General features: G+C 40.9%; 1 protein-coding gene across 1 annotated transcript in view; it reads right to left on the bottom strand.

Annotated features, from left to right (window-relative positions):
- Positions 1-23,028, bottom strand: part of scaf4a (SR-related CTD-associated factor 4a) — a 147,567-nt gene that overhangs the window by 55,382 nt on the left and 69,157 nt on the right. The window contains exons 2-5 of the mRNA XM_038802292.1: positions 12,892-12,975; positions 5,899-5,943; positions 5,610-5,771; positions 4,772-4,907 (exon numbers count right to left, since the gene is read on the bottom strand). Coding sequence (XP_038658220.1) covers positions 4,772-4,907; positions 5,610-5,771; positions 5,899-5,943; positions 12,892-12,975 — 427 coding nt within the window. The remainder of the gene's footprint in view (positions 1-4,771; positions 4,908-5,609; positions 5,772-5,898; positions 5,944-12,891; positions 12,976-23,028) is intronic.

Genomic DNA, 23,028 nt, shown 5'->3' with positions numbered 1-23,028 from the left:
AGGTCCTAAAAGCAGAATATAGGGGGTTTGGAAGAAAAGTTGAGAAGCCAGACCTTAAAGGTAGTGATCTCAGGATTATTAAAACGTGACACGTGCTAGTCAGGGTAGAAATGACAGGATGCATCGGATGAATAAGTGACTGAAGAGATGGTGTGAGGGGGAAGAGTTTCAGATTCCCGTGGTATTAGGACTGGTTCTGGAGGAGATAGGACCAGTACAAACTCAACATGGTACAACGCGGCAGGACCAGGACTGATGTCCTGAGGGAGTCTTTGTTAGAGTGTTTGGGGATGTTTTGAACTAAAAAGGCAGGGGGGTGGGAATGTATGCAAGGAGTCAGAAGAGGGGGAATCAAGGACAAAAACAAAAGACAGAAAGTGGAATAAGAAAGGGGAATAAGAAAATTGATATGCAGAGAAACAAAGAGCCAGATTCAAACAGGACCACAGTGAAAAATATTGGGAGCAGGACACAATGTTAAAAAGACATGCCTGAAGGCTTTTTGCCATTAACACATGGAACATCCGCAATAAAGTGGATAAACTAATCGCACTAATAGATGTAAATGGGTACGATACAATCGGGATTACAGAGACATGGCTGCAGGGTGACCAGAGATGGGAACTGAACATCCAGCGGTATTCAGTATTTAGGAAGAACAGGTTAAAAAGAAAAAGGTGGTGGAGTTGCATTGCTGGTTAAAGAGGAAATTAATGCAATAGTGAGGAAGGATATTAGTTCTGACAATGTGGAATCTGTACAGGTCGAACTGAGAAACATCAAAGGGCAAAAAACGTTAGTGGGCATTGGATATAAACTGCAGTGGTGATGTTGGGAATGGCATTAAACAGGAAATTAGAGGTGCATGCAATAAACAAACTTCTGTAAATATGGGTGATTCTAATCTGCTTATGGATTGGACAAATCAAATTAGTCACAATACCATAGAAGAGAAATTCATGGAATGTATCCAGGATGGTTTTCTGGACCAATATGTTGAGGAACCAACTCGACAACAGTCCATCCTAGACTGGGTACTGTGAAATGAGAATGGAATCATATGCCAATAAAAAGATTTTAAAAAGAGAATGGAATCATTGGCAATCTGGTTGTGTGAGACCCCTTGGGGATGAGCATTCAAATTTTTCATCAAGATGGAGTGTGGATAGGCAACGGGAAACATTCAAGGAGCACATGGGGAACAGTATCAATTGTTTATTCCTGTCTGGCACAAAGGTAAAATGGGAAAGGCGGCCAAACCACGGCTTACAAAGGAAATTAAGAGATTGTATTCGATCCAAGGAACAAGCATACAAATTGGCCAAGAAAAACAACAGGTCGGAGGACTGAGAGCAGGTTAGAATTCAGCAATGGAGGATTGATTAAGATAACGAAAGTAGAGTACGAGAGAAAGCTTGCAGGGAACAGACAAACTGATTGTAAAAGTTCCTATTGGTACGTGAAGAGAAAAAGATTGGTGAAGACAAATGTAGGTCCTTTACAGTCAGAAAGAGGGGAGTTTGTAACAAGGCACACAGAAATAGCTGAGAACTAAATACATACTTTGGTTCTGTCTTCACAAATAAGATTCCAGAAATTTTAGTGAACACAGGTTTAGTGAGAGGGAGGAACTGAAGGAGATCAATACTAGTAGAGAAATGGCATTGGGGAAATTGATGGGATTAAAGGCTGCTAAATCCCCAGGGCCTGATAACCTACATTTTTTTTATTCGTTCCTGGGTAATGGAGTCGCTGGCTGGGCCAGCATTTGTTGCCCATCTCTAATTGCCCTTAAACTGGCTAGCTTGCTGGGCCATTTCAGTGGGGGACAGTTAAGAGTCAACCAGATTGCTCTCTGGTTTGGAGTCACATGTAGGTGAGACCAGGTAAGGATGGCAGACTTCCATCCCTGAAGGACATTAGTGAACCAGATGGGTTTTTGCGACAATCGGCAATGGTTTCATGGTCATCATTAGACTTTTCATTCCAGATTTTTATTGAATTCAAATTTCACTATCTGCCACGTGGGATTTGAACGTGGATCCCCAGAGCATTACTCTGGGTCTCTGGTTTACTATTCCATTGACAATACTACTACATCACCACCTCCCCACTTAAGGAAGTGATTCAAGAAATAGTGATGCATTGGTGGTCACCTTTCAAGATTCAATAGACTCTGGAACAGTTCCTCCAGATTCGAGGTAACTAATGTAACACCACTATGTAAAAGGGCAGGTAGAGAGAAAACAGGGAATTACAGACCATCAAGCCTGATGTCTGTAGTGGGGAATATTCTTGAATCCATTATAAAAGTCTTATAGTGGAGCACTTGGAAAACTGTGGCAGGGTCAGAGTCAGCATGGATTTACGAAAGGAAAATCATGCTCGACAAAGCTACTGGAATTCTTGGAGGATGTAATTAGTGAAGTTGACAGGAACCAGTGGATGTGGTTTATTTGGACTTTCAGAAGGCTTTCGACAAGGTCCCACATAAGAGAATATTGTGTAAAAGTAAACGCATGGGATTAGGGGTAGTGTACTGAGATGGATAGAAAACTGGTTGGCAGACAAGGAATAAAGAGTAGGAATTAACGAGTCTTCTTCCAAATGGTAGGCAGTGACTAGTGGGGTACTGCAGGGATTAGTGCTGGTACCTAGCTATTTACAATACATGTTAACGAATTGGATGAGGGAATGAAATGTAATATCTCCAAACTTGCAGATGACACAAAGTTGGGCGGGAGGGTGAGCTGAGGGCGAGGATGCAGAGATCCTTCAGTATGATTTGGACAAGCTGGTTGAGTGGGAAAATGCATAATAAATGCAATATAATGTGGATAAATGTGAGGTCATCGACTTTGGTAGCAAAAACAGGATGGCAAAATATTATCTGAATTGGTATAAATTAAGAGAGTGGAATGTGCAACAAGACCTGGGTGTCCTCGTACACCAGTCACTGAAGGAAAGCATGTAAGGTGCAACAGGCGGTAAAGAAGGTGAACAGTACGTTGGCCGTCAAAGCGAGAGGATTAGAGTACAGGGATGTCGTGCTGCAATTATATAGGACCTTGGTGAGGCCCCACCTGGAATGTTGTGTGCAGTTTTAGTCTTCTTATCTGGGAAGGATGTTCGAGCTCTCGATGGAGTGCAACAAAGGTTTACCAGACTGATTCCTGGGGTGGCAGGACGGACGTATGATGAGAGATTGAGTCGGACAGGATTATATTCACTGGAGTTCAGAAGAATGAGGGGGATCTCATAGAAACTTAGAAAATTATTTTTTTTTTTTAAATTTAGAGTACCCAATTATTTTTTTCCAATCAAGGGGCAATTTAGCATGGCCAATCCACCTACTCTGCATATCTTCGGGTTGTGGGGGTGAGACCCACGCAGACATGGAGAGAGTGTGCAAACTCCACATGGACAGTGACCCAGGGCCGGGATGGAACCAGTGTCCTCAGAGCCAAGAGGCAGCAGCGCTAACCACTGTGCCACCGTGCTGTCCAGAAAAACCTACAAAATTCTAACAAGACGAGGCAGAGCAGGTGCAAGAAGGATGTTCCCGATGGTGGGGGTGTCCAGAACCAGGGGAACAGTGAGGATACGGGGTAGACCATTTGAGACAAAGCTAAGGAGAAATTTCTTCACCAAGAGAGTGGTGAGCCTGTGAAAAGTAGTTGTGGCCAAAACCTTGAATGATTTCAGGAAGCAGTGAAAAATAGCACTTGAGGCAAAGGGATCAAAGGATATGGGGAGGACGGAACTAGGCTATCATGTTGGATGATCAGCCATGATCAGAATGAATGGCGGAGCAGGCTCAAAGGGTCGAATGGCCTTCTCCTGCACCTATTTTCTATGTTTCTATAGTTGTAATAAAGGTATTTGACCTGGAAAAATGTTAACACCGTTTCCCCCTTTACCAGTTAATATTTCCAGCATTTTCCGTTTTTATTTCTGATCTCCATCATTCCCAGTATTTTGCCCTTCCATCCTATACATGATTGGAACTACTTAATACCAACACTGGATATCAAACGTGGAATTACAATACTTATATGACTACAAATGTTTTTTTTAACTATTCAGTAAATATTACATCTATTAACCTGTTAATTTACAATCTCTGAAAATAGGTAAACTATTGGAAAACATTAAACATGTTACTTTTTAAAAATAAATTTAGAGTACCCAATTTTTTTATTTTTCCAATTAAGGGGTAATTTAGTGCAGCCAATGCACCTACCCTGCATATCTTTGGGCTGTGGAGGCGAGACCCAAGCGACATGGGGAGAATGTGCGACTCCACACGGACAGTGACCCGGGGTCCTCGCACCCTGAGGCAGCAGTGCTTACCACTGTGCCAGCATGCCGCTCATATGTTACTTTTATATTATACAAACGACTGTATAGCATAAAATGCTGAATTAGCTTGACTTACAGTATACTTTTCTTCACTTTACAAAATATGCATTTGGTGTCATTCACTAAATCTATTCCATGTACGAATGTGGATGACCACTATTCTCGTGGCAGGTTTAAAAGTGTTGCCAACTGCTGTACGCCAAACTTCAAATCTTAAAGGGTTTCATATCTAATCACTCTGTTGATAAAGCTCTTTATAATGAGGCTGGCCGATTCAAGCATTAGACACAACTTGCAGGATAGTCAAACAACAAATCTGTTATGACATTAATAGTTCATGCTCCAATCAACTGCTATCTGCATTGTATTACTTTTTTTTTTAATAAAGCCTAACAGAAAACATACTTACTTGCATTATTATTATCCGTATTTTCCAGTGCAGGTGGCGGAGAACTTGCAGTTGCCATATCTAATAATGGCTGTATAACTTCAATCTTGAAAACACAATTCTTTTGCCACAGGTTCAATACGCGAACTATCTTGCTCTATTAAACATGAACAAATTGTGATTTGTCAGACAGATGCACTTAGTTACAAGCAACATAATGTAACTACGTGGTGCTCTATTCTTTCCATAAGGTGGCAATGTGGGCACTCATTGCCTCACCCACCGTATTGTGCTAACTTAGAACTTCCTCTATCTGCTAAGTTTGTAATTTCTGATTCTGTAATTTGCATTAATACTGGGTGCAAACGCTGGAACATTTTGGAGTACCAAATTCCTGGTGGTACTGTTTCCAATTTAAAAAACATTGCTAATGGTGCTAATTCCAACACAGTTAAGAATCTTGAATGTCATTTGAAATATTTGAAGAAACATTTTTATTCCAATACTTTTGCCAATACACCTTAGATTCTTGATTTATCATCACTATTTGCCCACCTGTGGAAAGACTTGTAACCAATGGTACATCATTCTAGTTTTATCCAACATAAACTAGTCTGTTAAGTCACAACCCAAATTTGGAAAACAAATCTCTGGCTGCACCACTGTATTCATGGCTCCAATCGACAAGGCATGAAAGTTTTACCCAAACACCATGTCACTGAAATCTTGACAGCAATGGAGAATAAATCGGAAAAATAAATCTAGCTGATAAAAATCTTTCCAAAGGAAAATACACTCGAGTATCATCAACCCGCATTGCAAAATGAAAACTATCTACTGCCTGTTCCAACGTTCTTACCTTCTCATCAGATGGACACTTATATAAATACTGGAATGTCGCAGTAATATTTTTACTGAACCGTGGCCCAAAGACATCCTTCTCTGCTCCAAATTGATGACGTGATTGACGAACAATTGAGTCGACAACATACAATCCAGGAACTTTAAACTCTGGTTTGCACTGCAGGATTAATATTCAAAATGGTGCCATCATTAATTATCCAAGCAGACTTATGAAAAAAAAGTAAATGTGTTAGTACCAATTAATTATCCTATTTGTAGGAAAAACAATTGAAGAATGTTCTCACCTTTTTGATAAACTTCTCTACAATCTGCACAACATGCTTGTAAAGCTGAAAAATGACAAGAATTATCGTACAGCAATTCATTAAGACTTAAGATTTTCACTCACATCAGTTGAAATTACTAAGCAATGTAAAACAATGGTCTGACAAAGGCATTGAATATATACAAAGAATGTTTGAATTATTCTGGGTATAAGATTTGCTGAGTGAAATTTTCAATTGCTTTAGCCTCATCGTTGTAAAATATGCATTCTTTTATCTTGCATTCTTCTTTCAATAGAGAAAACAATCCGAGTCCTAATTAGGGCTGGTTTAGCACAGTGGGCTAAATAGCTGGCTTGTAAGGCAGAACAATGCCAGCAGTTAAATTCCCGTACCGGCTTCCCCGAACAGGCGCCGGAATGTGGCGACGAGGGGCTTTTCACAGTAACTTCATTGAAGCCTACTTGTGATTATTAGCGATTATTATTATTCAAACAGAATAAATTGGCAGAACCTGACATTTTCGTAAACTTTCCATTTCAACTTGAATTTATCCATTTCCCTTTTTATTCCCCAATGTATAGCTGTGTGTGGGAGCGTCAATTATTTGGAGCAGAAATGTATTCAGACACTGGGTAAAATAACTTGGGAACTCCCAAATATATTGAAAAAGGAGAGAATCCTATACCCTCTTTAGCCCAATCCTATCTCCTTCTTAATCACTACCTGGAAAAAGTTATTCCCCAATTCACTGATAACTGCACTTTCAAAATCCCAATTATCTAGTCTTTTTCCCTCCATTCACCACAAAATTTCTGCATTTACTAATTTCCTAAATTCTGCCCTCACCCCTACCTTTGTGGTCTTCCCCACCTCGGTTGCTGTCTCTCATACAGTCCTCATCTCCAGTCACCTCTGTTCAAGGGACAAAAATCGGAAAGGATATGGTGCATAACTGGTTTGGCCATCCAATGCCAGATATGGTTGAAAGGAGGGATTTAGCAGATGCAGTTGAATGGATTGTCTGCATGTTGATGACAAGGTAGCTTATGAGCCCTTTGCATTTGAGAGGGGACAGAGGAGGGATTTGAGAAGACTGTTTGCAATTGAGAAAAGAAAGCAAGGATTATTTCTGCATTCCAAGGTTACGCTGGAGAAGTGAGCAGTTTTACATGCAAGAGTATGATCCGATAATGTTCACTACCCCACCTGGCCGTTAATTCTCACCACAGCCCCAGCTCTGAACTCACATCTTTATCTAGTTTCAATCACAGCTCCCCTCATACATTCTAAGAGCTCATTCTGACCACAAGACCCCCATCTCCTGCACCCTTGATCCTATTAGCTGAAACTGATACTCAACTTCCCCTCCTAGCCCCCGTATTATCTGATACTGCAAACTGTTCTCTCTCTTCAGGTGCTGCCCCTCTATCCTTAAACAACCAAACCTTGAACCCTCCATCCTTGCAAACTACTTTCCCATCTCCAACCTCCCTTTTCTCTCCAAAGTTTTTCACCACCCAAGTCATCCTTCCTGGAACCCCATGTTTGAATCCCGGCAATTAGATTTATGTCCCTGCCATAGTTCTAAAACAGTTCTTATCTTGATCTCCCACAATGATGTGGAGATGCCGGCGTTGGACTGAGGCGAGCACAGTAAGTCTTACAACACCAGGTTAAAGTCCAACATGTTTGTTTCAAACACTAGCTTTCGGAGCACCGCTCCTTCCTCAGGTGAATCTGAGGAACCATTCACCTGAGGAAGGAGCAGTGCTCTGAAAGCTAGTGTTTGAAACAAACATGTTGGACTTTAACCTGGTGTAAGATTTCTTATTGATATCCCACAAGACAACGGTAGACTGCCCCCCCCCCCTTCACCCTGTCTGTAGCCTTTGAAACAGCTGGCCACACCATCATCCTCAAAACACCTATCCATTGTTGTGTAGCTGGGTGGGGCTGCCCTCACATAGTTCCTTTCTTATCTGTCTAATCATAACCAGAGAATCACTTGCAATAGCTTCTCTTCATGCCCCAAGACCATTAACTTTAGTGTGTCCCCAAGAATCAATCCTAGGCACCCTCCCAGCCCCCTTCTCATGGTGTCATTTGGTGACAGCGTCCAGAGAAATATCGCAGCTTTCACACATATGCTCACAACACCCAGGTCTACCTCACCAGCGCCTCTCTTGACTCCTCCACAGTTGCTGAATTATCAGACTAAATTGTCATCTAGTACAGAATAAGCAGAAATTTCTGTGAATTAAATATTGGGAAGATAGAAGCCATTTACTTCAATCTCCATTCCAAACTCATTCCCAAACTACAAATTCCTGGAAAAAGTCTGAGTAAGGAAGTCTGAGATGAGCCTCCGACCTCTTATTCTTGTTATCTCCAAGACCTCCATCCTCCTAACATCACTCAACTTTGCTCGTTACGGAAATCTTCATCCATAACATTACTACATTTATACTCTACTATTCCAAGGCACTCCTGGCTGGTCTAGCGCATTTTATCCTCCGAAAACTCGACATTGTCCCAAACTCAGTTGCTCGTGTCTTAATTCACAGGAAGCCCCATTCCCGTGCCACGCCTGTGCTCGCTAATTTACACTGGCTCTCAGTTATGCAAAATCTGGATTCTAACATTTTCATCCTTCTTTTCAAATCCCCCATTTGGCCTTACCATCCCTCACGTTATCACCCCCCCCCCCCCCCCCCCCCCCCCCCCCCCCATCCCACACTCCTATCTCTGTATTCTACTCCAACCTCCATAACCTTCCAAAGTTATCTGCACTCCTTTACATCTTGTGTATTCCCAATTATAATTTTCCACCAGTGGTGACCATGCCTCCAGCTTCCTAGACCTGAACCTCTGGAATTCCCTCACTACACTTCACCGCCTCTCTAATACACACCTTTTAAGACACTTCTTAAAGCCTACCTCTTAGACCAGGCTTTTGGCAATCAGACCTAAAATCTCTCTATGTTGCTCAGTCCCCAGACTTTCTTTATTACTCCTAGTCGAGTACAATTCTGCTGCTGCCAATGGCACACAGTGCCTCTTGGCTGTCCAGTTGCCAGATCTTTTTGAGATTTATCGCATAGCACAGTAGTAGTGCCACACAGTACGATGGAAGGTATCCTCAATGTGAAGATGGGACTTTGTCTCCACAAAGACTATGTGGTAGTCAGATACATCTTCGTAAGCCAGGTTGGTGAGGATGAGGTCAAGTATGTTTTCCTTCTTGTTGGTTCTCTCATCACATACTGCAGACTCACCATCAGCTATGTCCTTTAGGACTCGGCTAGCTCAGTCAGTAGTGGTGACACCAAGCCACTTTTGGTGCTTGACATGGAGGTCCCCCACGCAGAGCACATTCTCTGCCATTGCTACACTCAATGCTTCCTCCAAGTGGTATTCACTATGGAGGAGTACTGATTTATCAGCTGAAGGATGTAACAACATGTGGTAATCAGCAAGGGGTTTCCTTGCCTATGTTTGACCTGATAATGCAAACTTCATGGGGCCCGGAGTTGATGTTAAGGACTCCCAGAGAACTCCCTCCTGACTGTATCCCACTGTACTGCCACTTCTGCTGGCTCTATCCTGCTGGTTGGACAGGACATACCCAGGGAGGGTGATGGGGTGCCTCGGGCAATGCCTGTAAGCTATGATCCCATGAGTATGACTATGTCAGGCTGTTGCTTGAGACAGTTCTCCCAATTTTAGCACAAGCTTCCAGATGTTAGTTAGGAGGGCTTTGCATGGCCGACAGAGTTAACTTTGCCGTGGTCAATTCCTTTTTAAAAAATGTTTCCAGTTAAGCGGCAATTTAGCGGGGCCAATCCACCTATTGCACACCTTTTGGTTGTGGGGTGAGACCCACGCAGACACAGGGAGAACGTGCAAACTCCACAAGGACAGTGACCCGGGGCCAAGATCAAATTACTGCACCACCATGCCATACCCCACCGTCGTCAATTCCAATGCCTAGTTTGTTGCCGGGTGATTTGCCCAGTTTCATTCTTTTGAGACGTTTTAGCACTTTGATACAACTGAATGGCTTGGGAGGCCACTTCAGAAGGCATTTAGTGTTGACTGCCAAGGTGGCAAACTGGCGTTTTATGAAGGCGGAGATTGGGCCCAGGGCTGTCCATTTTATGTGAATTAGGTCCTGGGGTGGGCAGGGTTCAGGCCTCGCGTTGGGGTGGTCAAGAGATCAGAACACCATTCAATCTCTCTCTGCACTCAGTTCCTTGAAGCAGAGCTCCTCAGTGCAGAAACGGGACTAAGTGCGGCCTCGGCCACGGGTTCCCCAGTGAGGGCCCCAATCTACCTGAGTGGCCATTCAATAACGTGGTGTTTTTCCAAGCGCTGGGAAATACCTAGCGCTGTGGAACTCTGTTCCCATTCAGGCACATCGTGCCCTACATTTATGCTTGAAGTACAATGGTGTAACAAAAATGTTATTTCAAGCTGGAACCTGTCCCTTCCCCACCCCACCTACCCAATAACAGCCAGCTTTGGAGCTGTACATTAGGAAGATGCATGACTAAAGTTTCTTATCTACCTTTGGAAGCAAAGCCTTCGACGCCTCTTCAGCTACTACCCCATACCTTAACATGTTTGGTCAAACTTAAGTATCTTGAAAGCAGACACCCACAAGCAAGAAGGGCACATGGGGCTTCTAACAAATAGTGAATGCATGCATATTAAACTGAAGTGATTATATTACTTCATACAAGTCTTTTGTACACTTGATATACTGAGGACCTGTTCATCTCAATTGGCTAGACAGCTGGTTCGTGTTGCAGAACGAGGCCAGCAGTGAGGGTTCAATTCCTGTACTGGCTGAGGTAATTCATGAAGGCCTCCTTCTCAACCTTTCCACTCGCCTGAGGTGTGGTGATGCTCTGGATAAATCACCACCAGTCAGATTTCCCCCTCAAAGGGGAAAGCAGCATATGGGCAACTTATACTACGGAAAGGAACCTTGGTACCAAAGGCCAGGGACCACAGAAAGGGAAGTAATTTGATCAAGTTCCTTGACCCCTCTACTATCTGTGTTGGCGGGAATCTGGTTGAGTACATTTCTGCCGCTGCTTATGGCCCACAGCACCTCATGGTTGTCCAGTCCCAAGTTGCCAGATCACTATCTGACATCCAATTCCGGTTGAGCCACAATTTCCTCTAATTAAGCAATTTGAAGGAAAAGTCATTGTCTTCGACTCGAAGCGCAAACTTGGCCACTGTCTCAGTTGAAGCTAGACTGTTCAGACCTCAAGGTCAGATGTGACAACGGTGAGCTTCTAAACCCATATTCTCCCCACTATCATCACTGACTACACTGCAATTTGATGAAGTTTCCTTGTTACCAGATAATGAGAAAGATTGTCTCCCTGATGAACTTTGTGATATGGGCCAAAGCAGAAAATTCTAGAAATACTCAGATGCTGTCTCAACTGAAGCAATAGAAAGAGAGCTAATGGCCCAGGGTCATGAGTTTGGACCACAGGTCACTGACCTGAAGGCTTTGCTCTCCACAGATGCTGACTGAACTGCTATTTCCAGCATTGTGTTTTTATTTTAGATTTCTAGCACTCGTTTTTTTGTGGGGTTATGCTTGATTGTGCATTTTTCCTACTACATGGTCAGTAGTTTCTTGCTTGTAGATATTAAAAGTGTCAAGCCTTTCATTATTTGAATATTTGCTGAGAAAAATATGAGATGCAAGATCTGCAAAGTTCTGTGGTTTCCTTCTGACACCTGTATAAGCCTCATACAGTAAACTACATTGGTCTGGAAGTGAGGCTACAGGTCAGACATTTGTCTTATGAACCTACCTCTGACACCCCCCCCTATATCTTCCACCGTTCACCTTAAATTTATGTCCCCTTGTAATGGTTTGTTCCACCCGGGGAAAAAGTCTCTGACTGTCTACTCTATCTATTCCCCTGATCATCTTATAAATCATCTAGTGGTCTTCCTCAGAGATCCATATGATGTTGATGCAATAATTGGGTAGTGACCCACTGGATCACTAATGCAAGCTCTGGTTTTAAGCAAGATTAATCACCTCAAAAAAATTCCGATTAGTTTCCAAGGTGCTTTTTTGTTACCAGCTCATGAACCTGCTGCAGTTTTATCGAGGTTTAGGAAACATTTTAAATTTCAGCTTTGACACTGTGTCATGGAATGTTTAAAGCACTGCATCATTTTTCAAGACTTGCAGGTGGTGATGTGCACATGCATTGGCTGCCATTGTCCTAGGTGGTAGAGATCATGTAATTGGACGGTGCTATTGAACGTAGCTTGGCGAGTTGCTGCCGTGCATCTTGCACATGGTGTTTGCCAGTGGCGCAGGATGTGTGGAAATACCAGCGGTGGACAAAGCAAATGTTTAAGGCATTGAATGGGGCCAGTACCAGTTGAGTGGGCTGTTTTGTCCTGGATAGTGTCAAACTTCTTCAATGCTGTTGGAGCTGCACTCATCCAGGCAAGTGGAGAATATGCCATCATACTTCTGACTTGTGCCTTTTAATTTGGGATTGGCGATAAACACCTTTTCTTCCTGTGCATGCTGATTCAATCACTTGTGTCTCGTTCATTTTCTAAATTTTTGGCCGTCTCTTCATTTTCAATTGCCCCTACCCAAGGCCTGATTTGATATTATCTGCTAATTAGTTATGAATGTAAATTAAAAAGCATGTTAATAAAAGGTTTAAACATGGATCCCTGAATTACGCTTGTTGGGCTATGGTTGCAAACTTCAGTTTCTTTAACTCATCCACAAGTTCAGAGTGGAATGTAATAAAAAAATTACACTCCTCAGAAAAGATACTATCCTTCTTGTTGAATGCTTATTTGAGGAAAAGGGCAGAACATCAAGCATGTACTATTCAGTGCTCCTAATCTATATCATCAGAAAGAGACACTCAGAAGGAAGGAGCAATTACAAAACTAATTCAAAAATTAAAATCAGGAATAAAATTAAGCAAAATGTTATTTTCCTACCTTTATAGCTTTGATGGCAGCTTTAGTAATAAGGATCATCTTTGCCCGAGAAATTGGTGGCTTTAATTCCATCAGAGAAAAGAGCTGAAATGCACAGTAAAAGCACAATTAGCATTAGTTGATTTGAACTCGAGCTCTTTTTAGATTACTCCGAGATCCCTAAACAGAAGCAGCCCATATTCAACCACTGGGAATACAGTGCACGTGTGTTAATTAACACCCTACTATAAGGCCACTGGTTTCACTCTATACACTGGAGGGTGAAAAAAACAAGACCAAATACAGTTTATATTTCACAATAGGTTCTATCACAGATCAGCTTTCCTGCATTGTTTACCTCGTCTCAAAGATTTTTTTAAATTTCTCATAAACCTATCCAGTATTTTGGTTGCAGAACAATACCATTACTTTCAAAAGACACAACCTGATAAGTCTGTAAGTCAACAGAAAAGAAAACTTAGTATTCATTTCTCATTCACTTTTTACCAGGAAAGTAGATTTCTCCAATGGCGAGAATATCATTTACTAACAGTAGTCTGTTCGATTTACAATTGCAATCATTAAACACATGGCTATGGACAACACAGGTTAAGAGTCGACTAGCACTCTACAGAGTTGATAATCAGCCACATTTCTACAATACTTAACTCAATGTAACTTAAAGCATGTCCTCAGTAGGACAAAAAGCCACTGCGTAGATTTCACAAAGCAGTTTACAGTTCCCTTAACTACTTTTCTAATGAAGCCATCTCTACTGGGTTGATATTTTTGTCACTGATATGGCTGACACAATTCAAGCACTTGGATAATTGAAACCCAAGTTAAATAAATGATCGCATCATATTCTTCGGCAATATCCAAATTCCCTCTTTCAACCTCCAATTATCATAACAAAATCTAATTTGTCTATCATATGTCACATTATCCAATTGTTCCAACATGCGGCTGTAAAAACTGCACATCTAAACTCATCTGTGAAGCAGCAAAAATGAGAAAAATATCAATTTGGTAGAATTTAAGAGTTTTACATAAATTTCTAAATTAAAAAGATCTGAGGTGGTCATCCAAAAATGATATTTCACCATACATAATTGATATCATACTTAACTGCTAAATTTTACATTGTGGCTTTGTGTATGAAAAGATTTATTAGAGGCCAAGCAATATTTACGGTAAATTGTCATCAGTCATAAGTTTTATAATCAGGAACAGGCTAATAAATTAGCAGATATCTCTAAGACTTGTGCAGCGTGCATATATAGCACAATATGAATTTCAAAGTGCATTCTTTGTAGAATAAAATTTATTTGACTCTCATTAATCTCACATTGACTGAAACACACTGTAAATGGTGACATACTCAATCATTAATGATCTGAGCGGATCTTTGTATCTGGTATTGAATCAATAGCAAACTGATAGAATTAAAATTGAGTATTATAGTATTGAATTTCAAAAGGGAAATTAAAGCATTAGTAGCAACTTGAGGTATTTGTAAGGAATTTGCTATTATAACCAAAAAATGTAATAATTAACTTTAATTGTGTGCACCTATAGCTTACCACCCCAAAATTGACTATTCAAAGTTTTATCCATTAAAATGCATTTTACAAGGCTCAAAGCACTAAACTTCAAAACGTGCAGATTTCAAGACGATATTCCTTGGACCATTTAAGGCACGAGTGTTGACCGTAACATTGTGCTCACCCAAGGCCCAGTGCTCATATTAAGCAGACACTCGTCAATTCCTGCCTCATAGCGGAAAAAAACTGCAGCACTCCAACTGATGCCCCAAATGGGATTAGCAAACAATATTGTTCACTAGTCCATCACATGACCCGCTGATCTGATTTTGTACTGCATTATGTAGTGCCTTTATTCACAGCTGCCAGCAGAGTTCAGTAACATTCCATTCTTGAACATAAAATGCTCATCATTTCCTCATATCGTAAATACTTGAAATTTATATTTAGATAATATTACCATTTTAATATGGAATTGATTTGCTGCAATATTAGAGATTCCTGTTTCTTGGAACAGAAGACTTGAAATGAAGAACAATATTAGCCATACTCAATTAATCTAGAGTTTGGGGAAGAGTTGCAATATTTAGCTCCTGAGCAAGAGCAGTGTATAACCTGAGCCATCCCTTTACGATCATTGCTCAGGTACAACCTGCGCGGAAGTGGCTTAAAGAGAAACACCATGAGGTCACATGATGCAGCCTGCTTCTCAAAATCTGAACTATTGTTTTTTAAACTTTGCTTTGAGGCCAATTTTCCATAACATTTCACACAAGGAGCATTTGCAGTCTTCAAATGAAGCAGAGTTAAGGACCAAGGAAGGTACATGTAATTCAGTCCTCCTTTTCAATTCTTGCTTTCGGTCACTGCTACATATTTTCATTATAAATTACTATAACCATATTTATAATGAAAACATCAAATATATACTTAACACTTTAATTATAGTCATTTGAGGCTGGAAGGTAGTGGCGAGGGGAAGAGAGAATGAAAGAATGCAATTCAATGATAAATTAAAATGGGAAGTTCATTCATAAGGAACATGGTGAGGAATTTGAAATGAAAAGAACTCTCAGTAAGCACAGCAGGAACAAACAGAAGATTCATATATTTGCAATGTCATACATATTAGTCCACAGTTAGAAGATACTGCTTGCATTGGTGGAGTGTTTCTGAAACGAGTCAAAAATTGGCTAGAGCAGATGAAACAAACATGTTTTTCCAAGACACTTCAGGCATCAGTGGCTACTAATGGATGTCACTCAGAGTGAGGAGGATGCTTGCCACAAAGAGACAGAGACACAAAAATAGAAAGAGGGAGAAATGCTAAAGACACTCTAAGATTTTACTATAAGGTGGTCATTGCAAATAAAAGGAGAGTATATGGTGAAGGGAGTAACAACGTGTGTGGGGGGGGGCGTTGAGGAGAGATCCAAAATCAACATGTGCAGTAGGTCATTTGTAATTCAGTTGGTAAATCTGTGATTGATAAGCAGTGGTGGTGTGCCTTCTAGAGCTTTCTTCCTGCACACTCATCCAAGCTGTTGCAATAAAGCCAATCTTCCTGGAGTAGGCTTTCCGGGTACCTTTGAAATATTTCCACTGGCCGCAATGGTCTTCACCAGTCTCAAGCAGCAGTGTTTAGCATTCTGATACAGTGGTCTGACAACTGCAGTTGTCATTAGAGAATGGTCCCCTCCATGCTAAGAACGCATGATTCCAGGGTGATTCTTGGATGTGTATGACGATGCATTAAGGTGCCAAACAGATCTTTCGTAGGTAGCACTGATCGTACATCTCGGGTTTTCTCAGGTCTCAATGGTACATCATCCAGGTTTCGCACACAAAATGTGTCAGAAAGGCTGCTTTGTAAAATGTGACCTATCTGTCTATAGGTGGTACTGAAAATTCAAATGAGCTGTTTCCCAAAGGACATTGTGCACTTGGAACTGTGCAGGATCTCCAAGTCTATGGTCATTGACATATGGCTACCAAGGTAGCAGTGACCATTGTTATTTATAATATTCAGAAATTTTAAGTGGAAAATTGGAATTAAACCCTTCAAAGTTGACAGAAGGCATCAAAACTGATTGCAAGCAACAGGGAACAAATAATTAAGTACAGATGGGCTTGATTAGATCAGGGAGGTGGACTGATTAGCTGTATTGTGCGGAATCATAAGATGGAGAAAGCAAAACATGACAATTCAACAGAATGATATTCGACACTGATGAAACAGGTGAGTACTTTTGTACAACCACGGGAAAGACAGTAAGAAAGACAGAATAGCCAAAGGAATATGGCATAGATCTCAAGAAATAGTTATAATTCAGGTCACAGTATTACAGAAAGAATTTTAAACAGAATTGGGATTCAGCACCCAAGTTGTCAGAGAAACAAAAACATTTGTACTATTTGACCGATATTATTTCAATATTGCTGAAAAGTGAGGCATCAAATTCTTTCAATAAACTTGTATTTCTCCCTTCTACTTTCTGCCATAGAATTTCATTCCAAAGCCTAATTTGCCATTAGTGAAGCTGGTGTCTCATATTTTTGAACGAATTTCCACCATTAAGAAGTGCCACGTGATCATGCTACTTTTGACCCTATTTTGCAAGTCATCTGAAAAAAGTCTATGTCTGCAATGGTTGCCATTTAGCATACCCTTATTCACCTACAAAGATAGTGGGGGGGGGGGGGGGGGGGGGGGGGACTTTAAAGCGCATGTATGAAGTGTTTCTGCTAAATTTGCAGTATGAATATTCTGCAAGTATATTTATCACGGAATAGAATCACATTGCAGGAGGCCATTCGGCCCATCGGGTCTGGACCAACCCTCAAAGGATACCTTACCTAGGTCAGGCCCCCACCTATTTCCTTAACAAGTAACTCCACCTAACCTACCCTTTGAATACTAAGGGGCAATTGATCATGGTCAATCCAATTAACCTGCCCATCGTAGGTCTGTGGGAGGAAACCGGAGCACCCGGAGGAAACTCACGCAGACACCAGGGTGAAAATGCAAACTCCAGTCACCCGAGGCCGGAATTGAACCCGGGTCCCTGGAGCTGAGGCAGCAGTGCTAACCACTGTGCCACCATGCCGCCCCACTTTACCTCTAGTGCCGGGGGGGGGGGGGCAAAATGACTGTTTCTCTTTATAATTATCCCAGTGAAAGTTAAATATGCTTACATAATTATCACATTAAATTCCTACCATGCGAACATTAAACAAATCCAGTAGTGACTTGATTGAATTTATTAAAATCTTTAATTTATTGAAATCACAAATCAACCAAATATCCTGTTTGATGAATGTTACAAAAACATTTTGTTCTAAAAGTAATGAGTTGCAGGAGTTTGATATTCATGCCCCCTCACCAAATTTATTGTTCAGTTTGAGAAACACGTGTGCCATGTTTGGGAATAAGTTGTGATAAGTTAAGCATAGTTGTTAAATGTACGATCAAAATGTATGAATAAATATAGTCATGCAAAAAAAAATCCTGTTCACCGGGTTTGAAAAGAAAAACTAATTCTAGTTTAACATATGGACTGTTGTGCTGAAGTCTAGGAAAGCATCAAGTTATTGATGGGCAAGATGCAGTTATGTGCATATATTGTCATGATTTGAAAAGTAGCACAATGCAAAGAGGTGAGACTTAAAAATGTGGTTAAAATCTCATTGGTCCAGGATGGCATCACCTATTAATGAAAATAGGCCTGTTTCATGGACAGTTGAGGATATTACATAATTTTTTTTCAGTCAATGTCTGGTTTTTTAAAAAAACTAAAATTCAGTGATATGTTTAAAAAAAGTTATGGAAATTAAATTAAGAGTTACAGAAATGTTCCAAAACATGGAAGTTTAAAATGTTTGATTTAAATATCGGAGTTAATTTACGTGAATGCAATAGTGAAGCCAGTTATGAAATGAAATGAAAATCACTTATTGTCACGAGTAGGCTTCAATGAAGTTACTGTGAAAATCCCCTAGTAGCCACATTCCGGCGTCTGTTCGGGGAGACTGTTACGGGAATTGAACCGTGCTGCTGGCCTGCTTTCAAAGCCAGCGATTTAGCCCTGAGCTAAACAGCCCCTAAACTACACACGGACAGTGACCCAGAGCCAGGATCGAACCTGGGACCTCGGCGCCGTGTGCCTGCAGGGTGGACCTACTGCGCCACCGTGTCACCAATATCAGTCGCATCTGCATTAAATCTGAAAAGGTGTACGGGTGGGAAACATCTCAAGAATTGTGCAAACTCAAGTTTCAAAAATAAATTATAGCTTAAATGGCTGTTATTTTTCAATTTATAGAAAATTAGTATAAAGATAGCCTTGATTATTGCTGTGTCTTATTTACTTGTGCTATTTTATTTATCTTCTGTTTTCTGTGCTTTGTTCCATTTTTCTCCACCACTGGACCAGTAGTCAGATGGCACTCAGCAGGTTTTTTAAAATATCCTCCAATATGAATTGCAGGAAAAATCCATGGGAGGTGAAATGATTAACACCTCAAATTGTAGCTTTAAACTTAGAACACAACATCGCTTGTGCAAGTTTCGAAATCATCATCGGCACATGGGTAAGAAAAGCCATTTCAGTAAATCAGAAGCACTTCTATTCCCCACAGTTCAATCTATGTCTCTACCAGTGAGAATGCATGACATCAGTGAATTAGCCTGGTGATGTCATACCTATATAGAGTAACTCCTCTATTTTCAATCGTTAAATGTCACAGAGTAGATTGAAAAAACAGCCCATCTGATGTGCAGGATTAGGGCTTATATATATATATATATGTATGTACAACAGCAAGGAAGCTATAGTGAACTTTTCTAAAAACACTGGCAAAAAATGGCAGAGGCTCAATCAGCTTCAAATTCCTAGGTGTGCATATGGCCAACAATCTGTCCTGGTCCATTCACGTAAACGCTACGACCAAGCACAACAGTGCGTACACTTCCTCAGGAAACTAAGGAAATTTGGCATCTCCACATTGACTTTTACCAAATTTTACAGATGCACCATAGAAAGCATCCTATCTGGCTGCATCACAGCCTGATTTGGCAATTGTTCGGCCCAAGACCGTAAAAAACTAGAATCGTGAACACAGCCCAGTCCACCACGCAAAACCACCTCCCATTCATTGACTCCATCTACACTTCCCCCTACCTTGGGAAAGCGGGCAGCATTATCAAAGATCCCTCCCACCCGGGTTATTCCCTTTTCCATCAGACAGGATACAAAAATCTGAGAACATGTAGTAACAGGTTCAAAAACAGCTTCCCCACTGTGCCAGACTCCTGAATGACCCTCTTATGGACTGATCTTATCGCACATCTTCTCTACTGAGTTATACTACACTCGTATGCTTCATCCGATGCCTTTGCCTATATCTGTACATTATGTATTTATGTGCCTATATATGTACATTATGTATTTATGTATGTCCTATGGCTTTTCATGTATGGAACGATCTGTCTGGACTGGACGCAGAACAATACTTTTCACTGTACCTTGGCACACATGACAATATATTAAATCCTAAATCGGGGTTTATAAAAGGGAATTGGATAATTATATGAAAATATTTGCAAGGATACAGAACACAAGATTGGCCTTTTGTGTTGCAACCATTCCATGATTCTGTATTGCTTCATGTACAAGTTTTGTTCCAATAAAATTAATGGCAACTTTAGATTTGAGTTTTTATGCCACAGTGCATGATTTACGTGACAACCCCATAAAGATATTTATTGCAATGACATAATGAGAAATGTCCGAGTAGGTGAACAATATTCCTTTTGTTGGAAAACTCTTTCTGGCTCCAGTAGCCCAGTGAGTCTACATTCTGATCTTCTGAGTTGGCGGTCGTTAATTTGAAGAGTAAATAAACAAATTAAAATTCTTGAATAGTGTATATTAAACATTAGGAATAGTATTTCAGAAAATGTTATCTTTGTCATGTCAAATAGATTAAATGGTAATTTTACCCACTTAAAAACAGGAAACAATTATTGTTTGCTTCTACAATTCGACATTTTTTAGAAAATTAATCCAGGTGGTGTGGACATTGCTGACTGAGGCATTTATTTCCCATCTCTAATTGCCCTTGAATTGGGTGGCTTGCTCGCCCGCCCATTTCTGGGGGTATTTAAGAGTCAACCACATTGCTGCGGATCGGGAATCACATGTAGGCCAGACCAAGGTGGCCTATTTCCTTCCTAAAGACATCAGCGAACAAGGTGGGTTTTTAAAATTACAGATTATTATGAAATTCAAATTTCACCATCTGCCATGATGGGATTCAAACCCAGGTCCCCAGACCATTACCCTGGGCCTCTGGATGCTAGTCCAGGGACAATGCAACTACACCACTGTCAACCCACGCTACGCTACTGCCTCCACATTATATTGCAATAAATTGTGTTCTTCCACAAAATTGTGCAAGTTGAAAACTGCAGAAATAAAATGACATTTCCGGACTTACTGTGTCACCAGGAAGCAGTCTAATCCGAGTAGCTGTTAGCACAACTTTCAATAATTGAAGATGTTCAAAAGTAATGTTCAAAGCTTCAGGTACCTTCACAATGTGTACTGCATCAGTGGTCTGCCATGGAAAGTAGTCTATGGCAAACACCAAAAAGCTTTTCATTGTTCTATTTTTACAGCCAATAATTTTAAATTCTCCAATCTAATTTTCTGCTGTCGCAAGGAGGCAGTACATGTCAGGATACTGCTTCACAAGTAGTGTTGCCAGTCGCTCCATCTGAAAACGGTTCTCTCCATGTACAGGCATAGGGACAAAGGTGGCATTGGAAGAGTGGGCAGGGCTGAAGGCACATTCATACTTCATTCTCTCCTCTGCCAATTTTGCATTAACTAGCCCTGGAATGCTGAAGCCCATTGCACAGTTCCAATAGTGCACCATTGATATCAGTTGTCTTCAGATCAGTGATCCAATCATTACTTTTATCTTGTGTGGTTTCATACCTCCCCACTCAACACTTAAATGCTTAGAAGAGTCCATTACACCTATTTGCAAGTTGAGTAATCAATGGAAAATGAAATAGTAATGCTGATCAATGGAGTTCAATAAATTGTGCGGGAGATTTCAAGATATTACATTATGATTCATAGACTCCCTGTGCAGAGTAAGGCCATGAGGCCCATCGGGTCTGCACCAACCCTCTGAAAGAGCACTGTAACCAGGCCCGCTCCCCCCACCCCTCCCCGTAACCCCACCTAACCCTTGGACATTGAGGGAAAAGTTTTAGCATGGCCGATCCAAGTAAACCACACATATTTGGATTGTGGGAGGAAATAGGAGCACCTGGAGGAAACCCACACAGACACGGGGAGAATGTGTAAAATCCACAGTCACCCAAGGCTGGAAATGAACCTGGGTCCCTGCCTCTGAGGCAGCAGAGCTAACTATTGAGGCACACGTCACCCCAGTTAGTAAGATATTTTTCGTCACTATCAACATTTTTCAGTTGTTATCCTTTGAAGGATCAAAAAATAACTCTCACGAAATACTCTTGAGAGCAAGGTGCCCATTCGTTTTACCTTCATGGGCAAGTAATTGCATTTTTGAAACTTTGAGGACCAGTTAAAAGTTCAGATGCAACTGACACGTCAAGTTGCTATTAACAAATGCTGATTTTGAAGTGGGATTTAGCCACCAACTGGGCAACAGTAGGAGAAACAGCGCATTCCAATCTTTCAGGGACATCAGATTCAAACAGAACAAACAAGAAAATGTAGTATAAACAGGACTAAGTTGGTTGAGTTCAGAAGGCAGAATTGACAGTTCAAGTGGCTGCAATGTTGAACATACCTGCTAAAATAGGCTTTGCACTGATTCAAGCTGCTACTGAAATTAAGTTTTAAATAGAGTTGTCAAAAACGACCTAAACATTTTAAACAGAATGGAATATTGGAGACAGCAAAATGTGGTCAGAACCCACTGGTCGGTCATGCTGGAAGCTTTGCCAAATGTAGAAACAAGAACATTTTATTCTTTATGTAGTGCACCCACTGTCTCATGGTACAGGGGAGACCCAAGCCAGTCAACTGGTGCTCCAAATGCAAGTTAGTAAGAACATATTTTTAATCACTATTGGAATTACTCAGATGGAGGATATGCTGTTTTATCAACACAGCAGCTTTATCAAATAACTCGCGGTGCATCAGTTGCTGCGGCGAATTGGTGTGTATTCTGGCATGTCTCTTTAAAGCCACAAGATCCAAATGCTGAAAGTAAACATCCTAATATCAGAAGATATATTTTCTTGAAGTTAGGTTGATAAAGATTCTCAGCTCCATGGCAAGAAACAACCAGTGGTAATTTGTGCTACTTTATTTAAACTTTTTTTTAAAATATAGAATGGTGTGGCATATAAACTGTATGTGTAATTTGCAATGACCAATCTCACACTAATTACATCTTTTAACGATGTACCAGAAGTACCAAGAACTCTTAGCTGTTGCTGGAAGCAGAACATTTCTTTTACAGGCTTCTGACAAGCCCGGTTTCTAATAATGCCTTCCATCCAACAATGACTTGGGCATGCAAATTGTGATGCAATCCCAAATGCAGAAGA

This window comes from Scyliorhinus canicula, chromosome 7 (genome assembly GCF_902713615.1).
Source record: "Scyliorhinus canicula chromosome 7, sScyCan1.1, whole genome shotgun sequence".
Classification (NCBI taxonomy): domain Eukaryota; kingdom Metazoa; phylum Chordata; class Chondrichthyes; order Carcharhiniformes; family Scyliorhinidae; genus Scyliorhinus; species Scyliorhinus canicula.
This window is presented reverse-complemented; position numbering and strand designations above follow the sequence as displayed.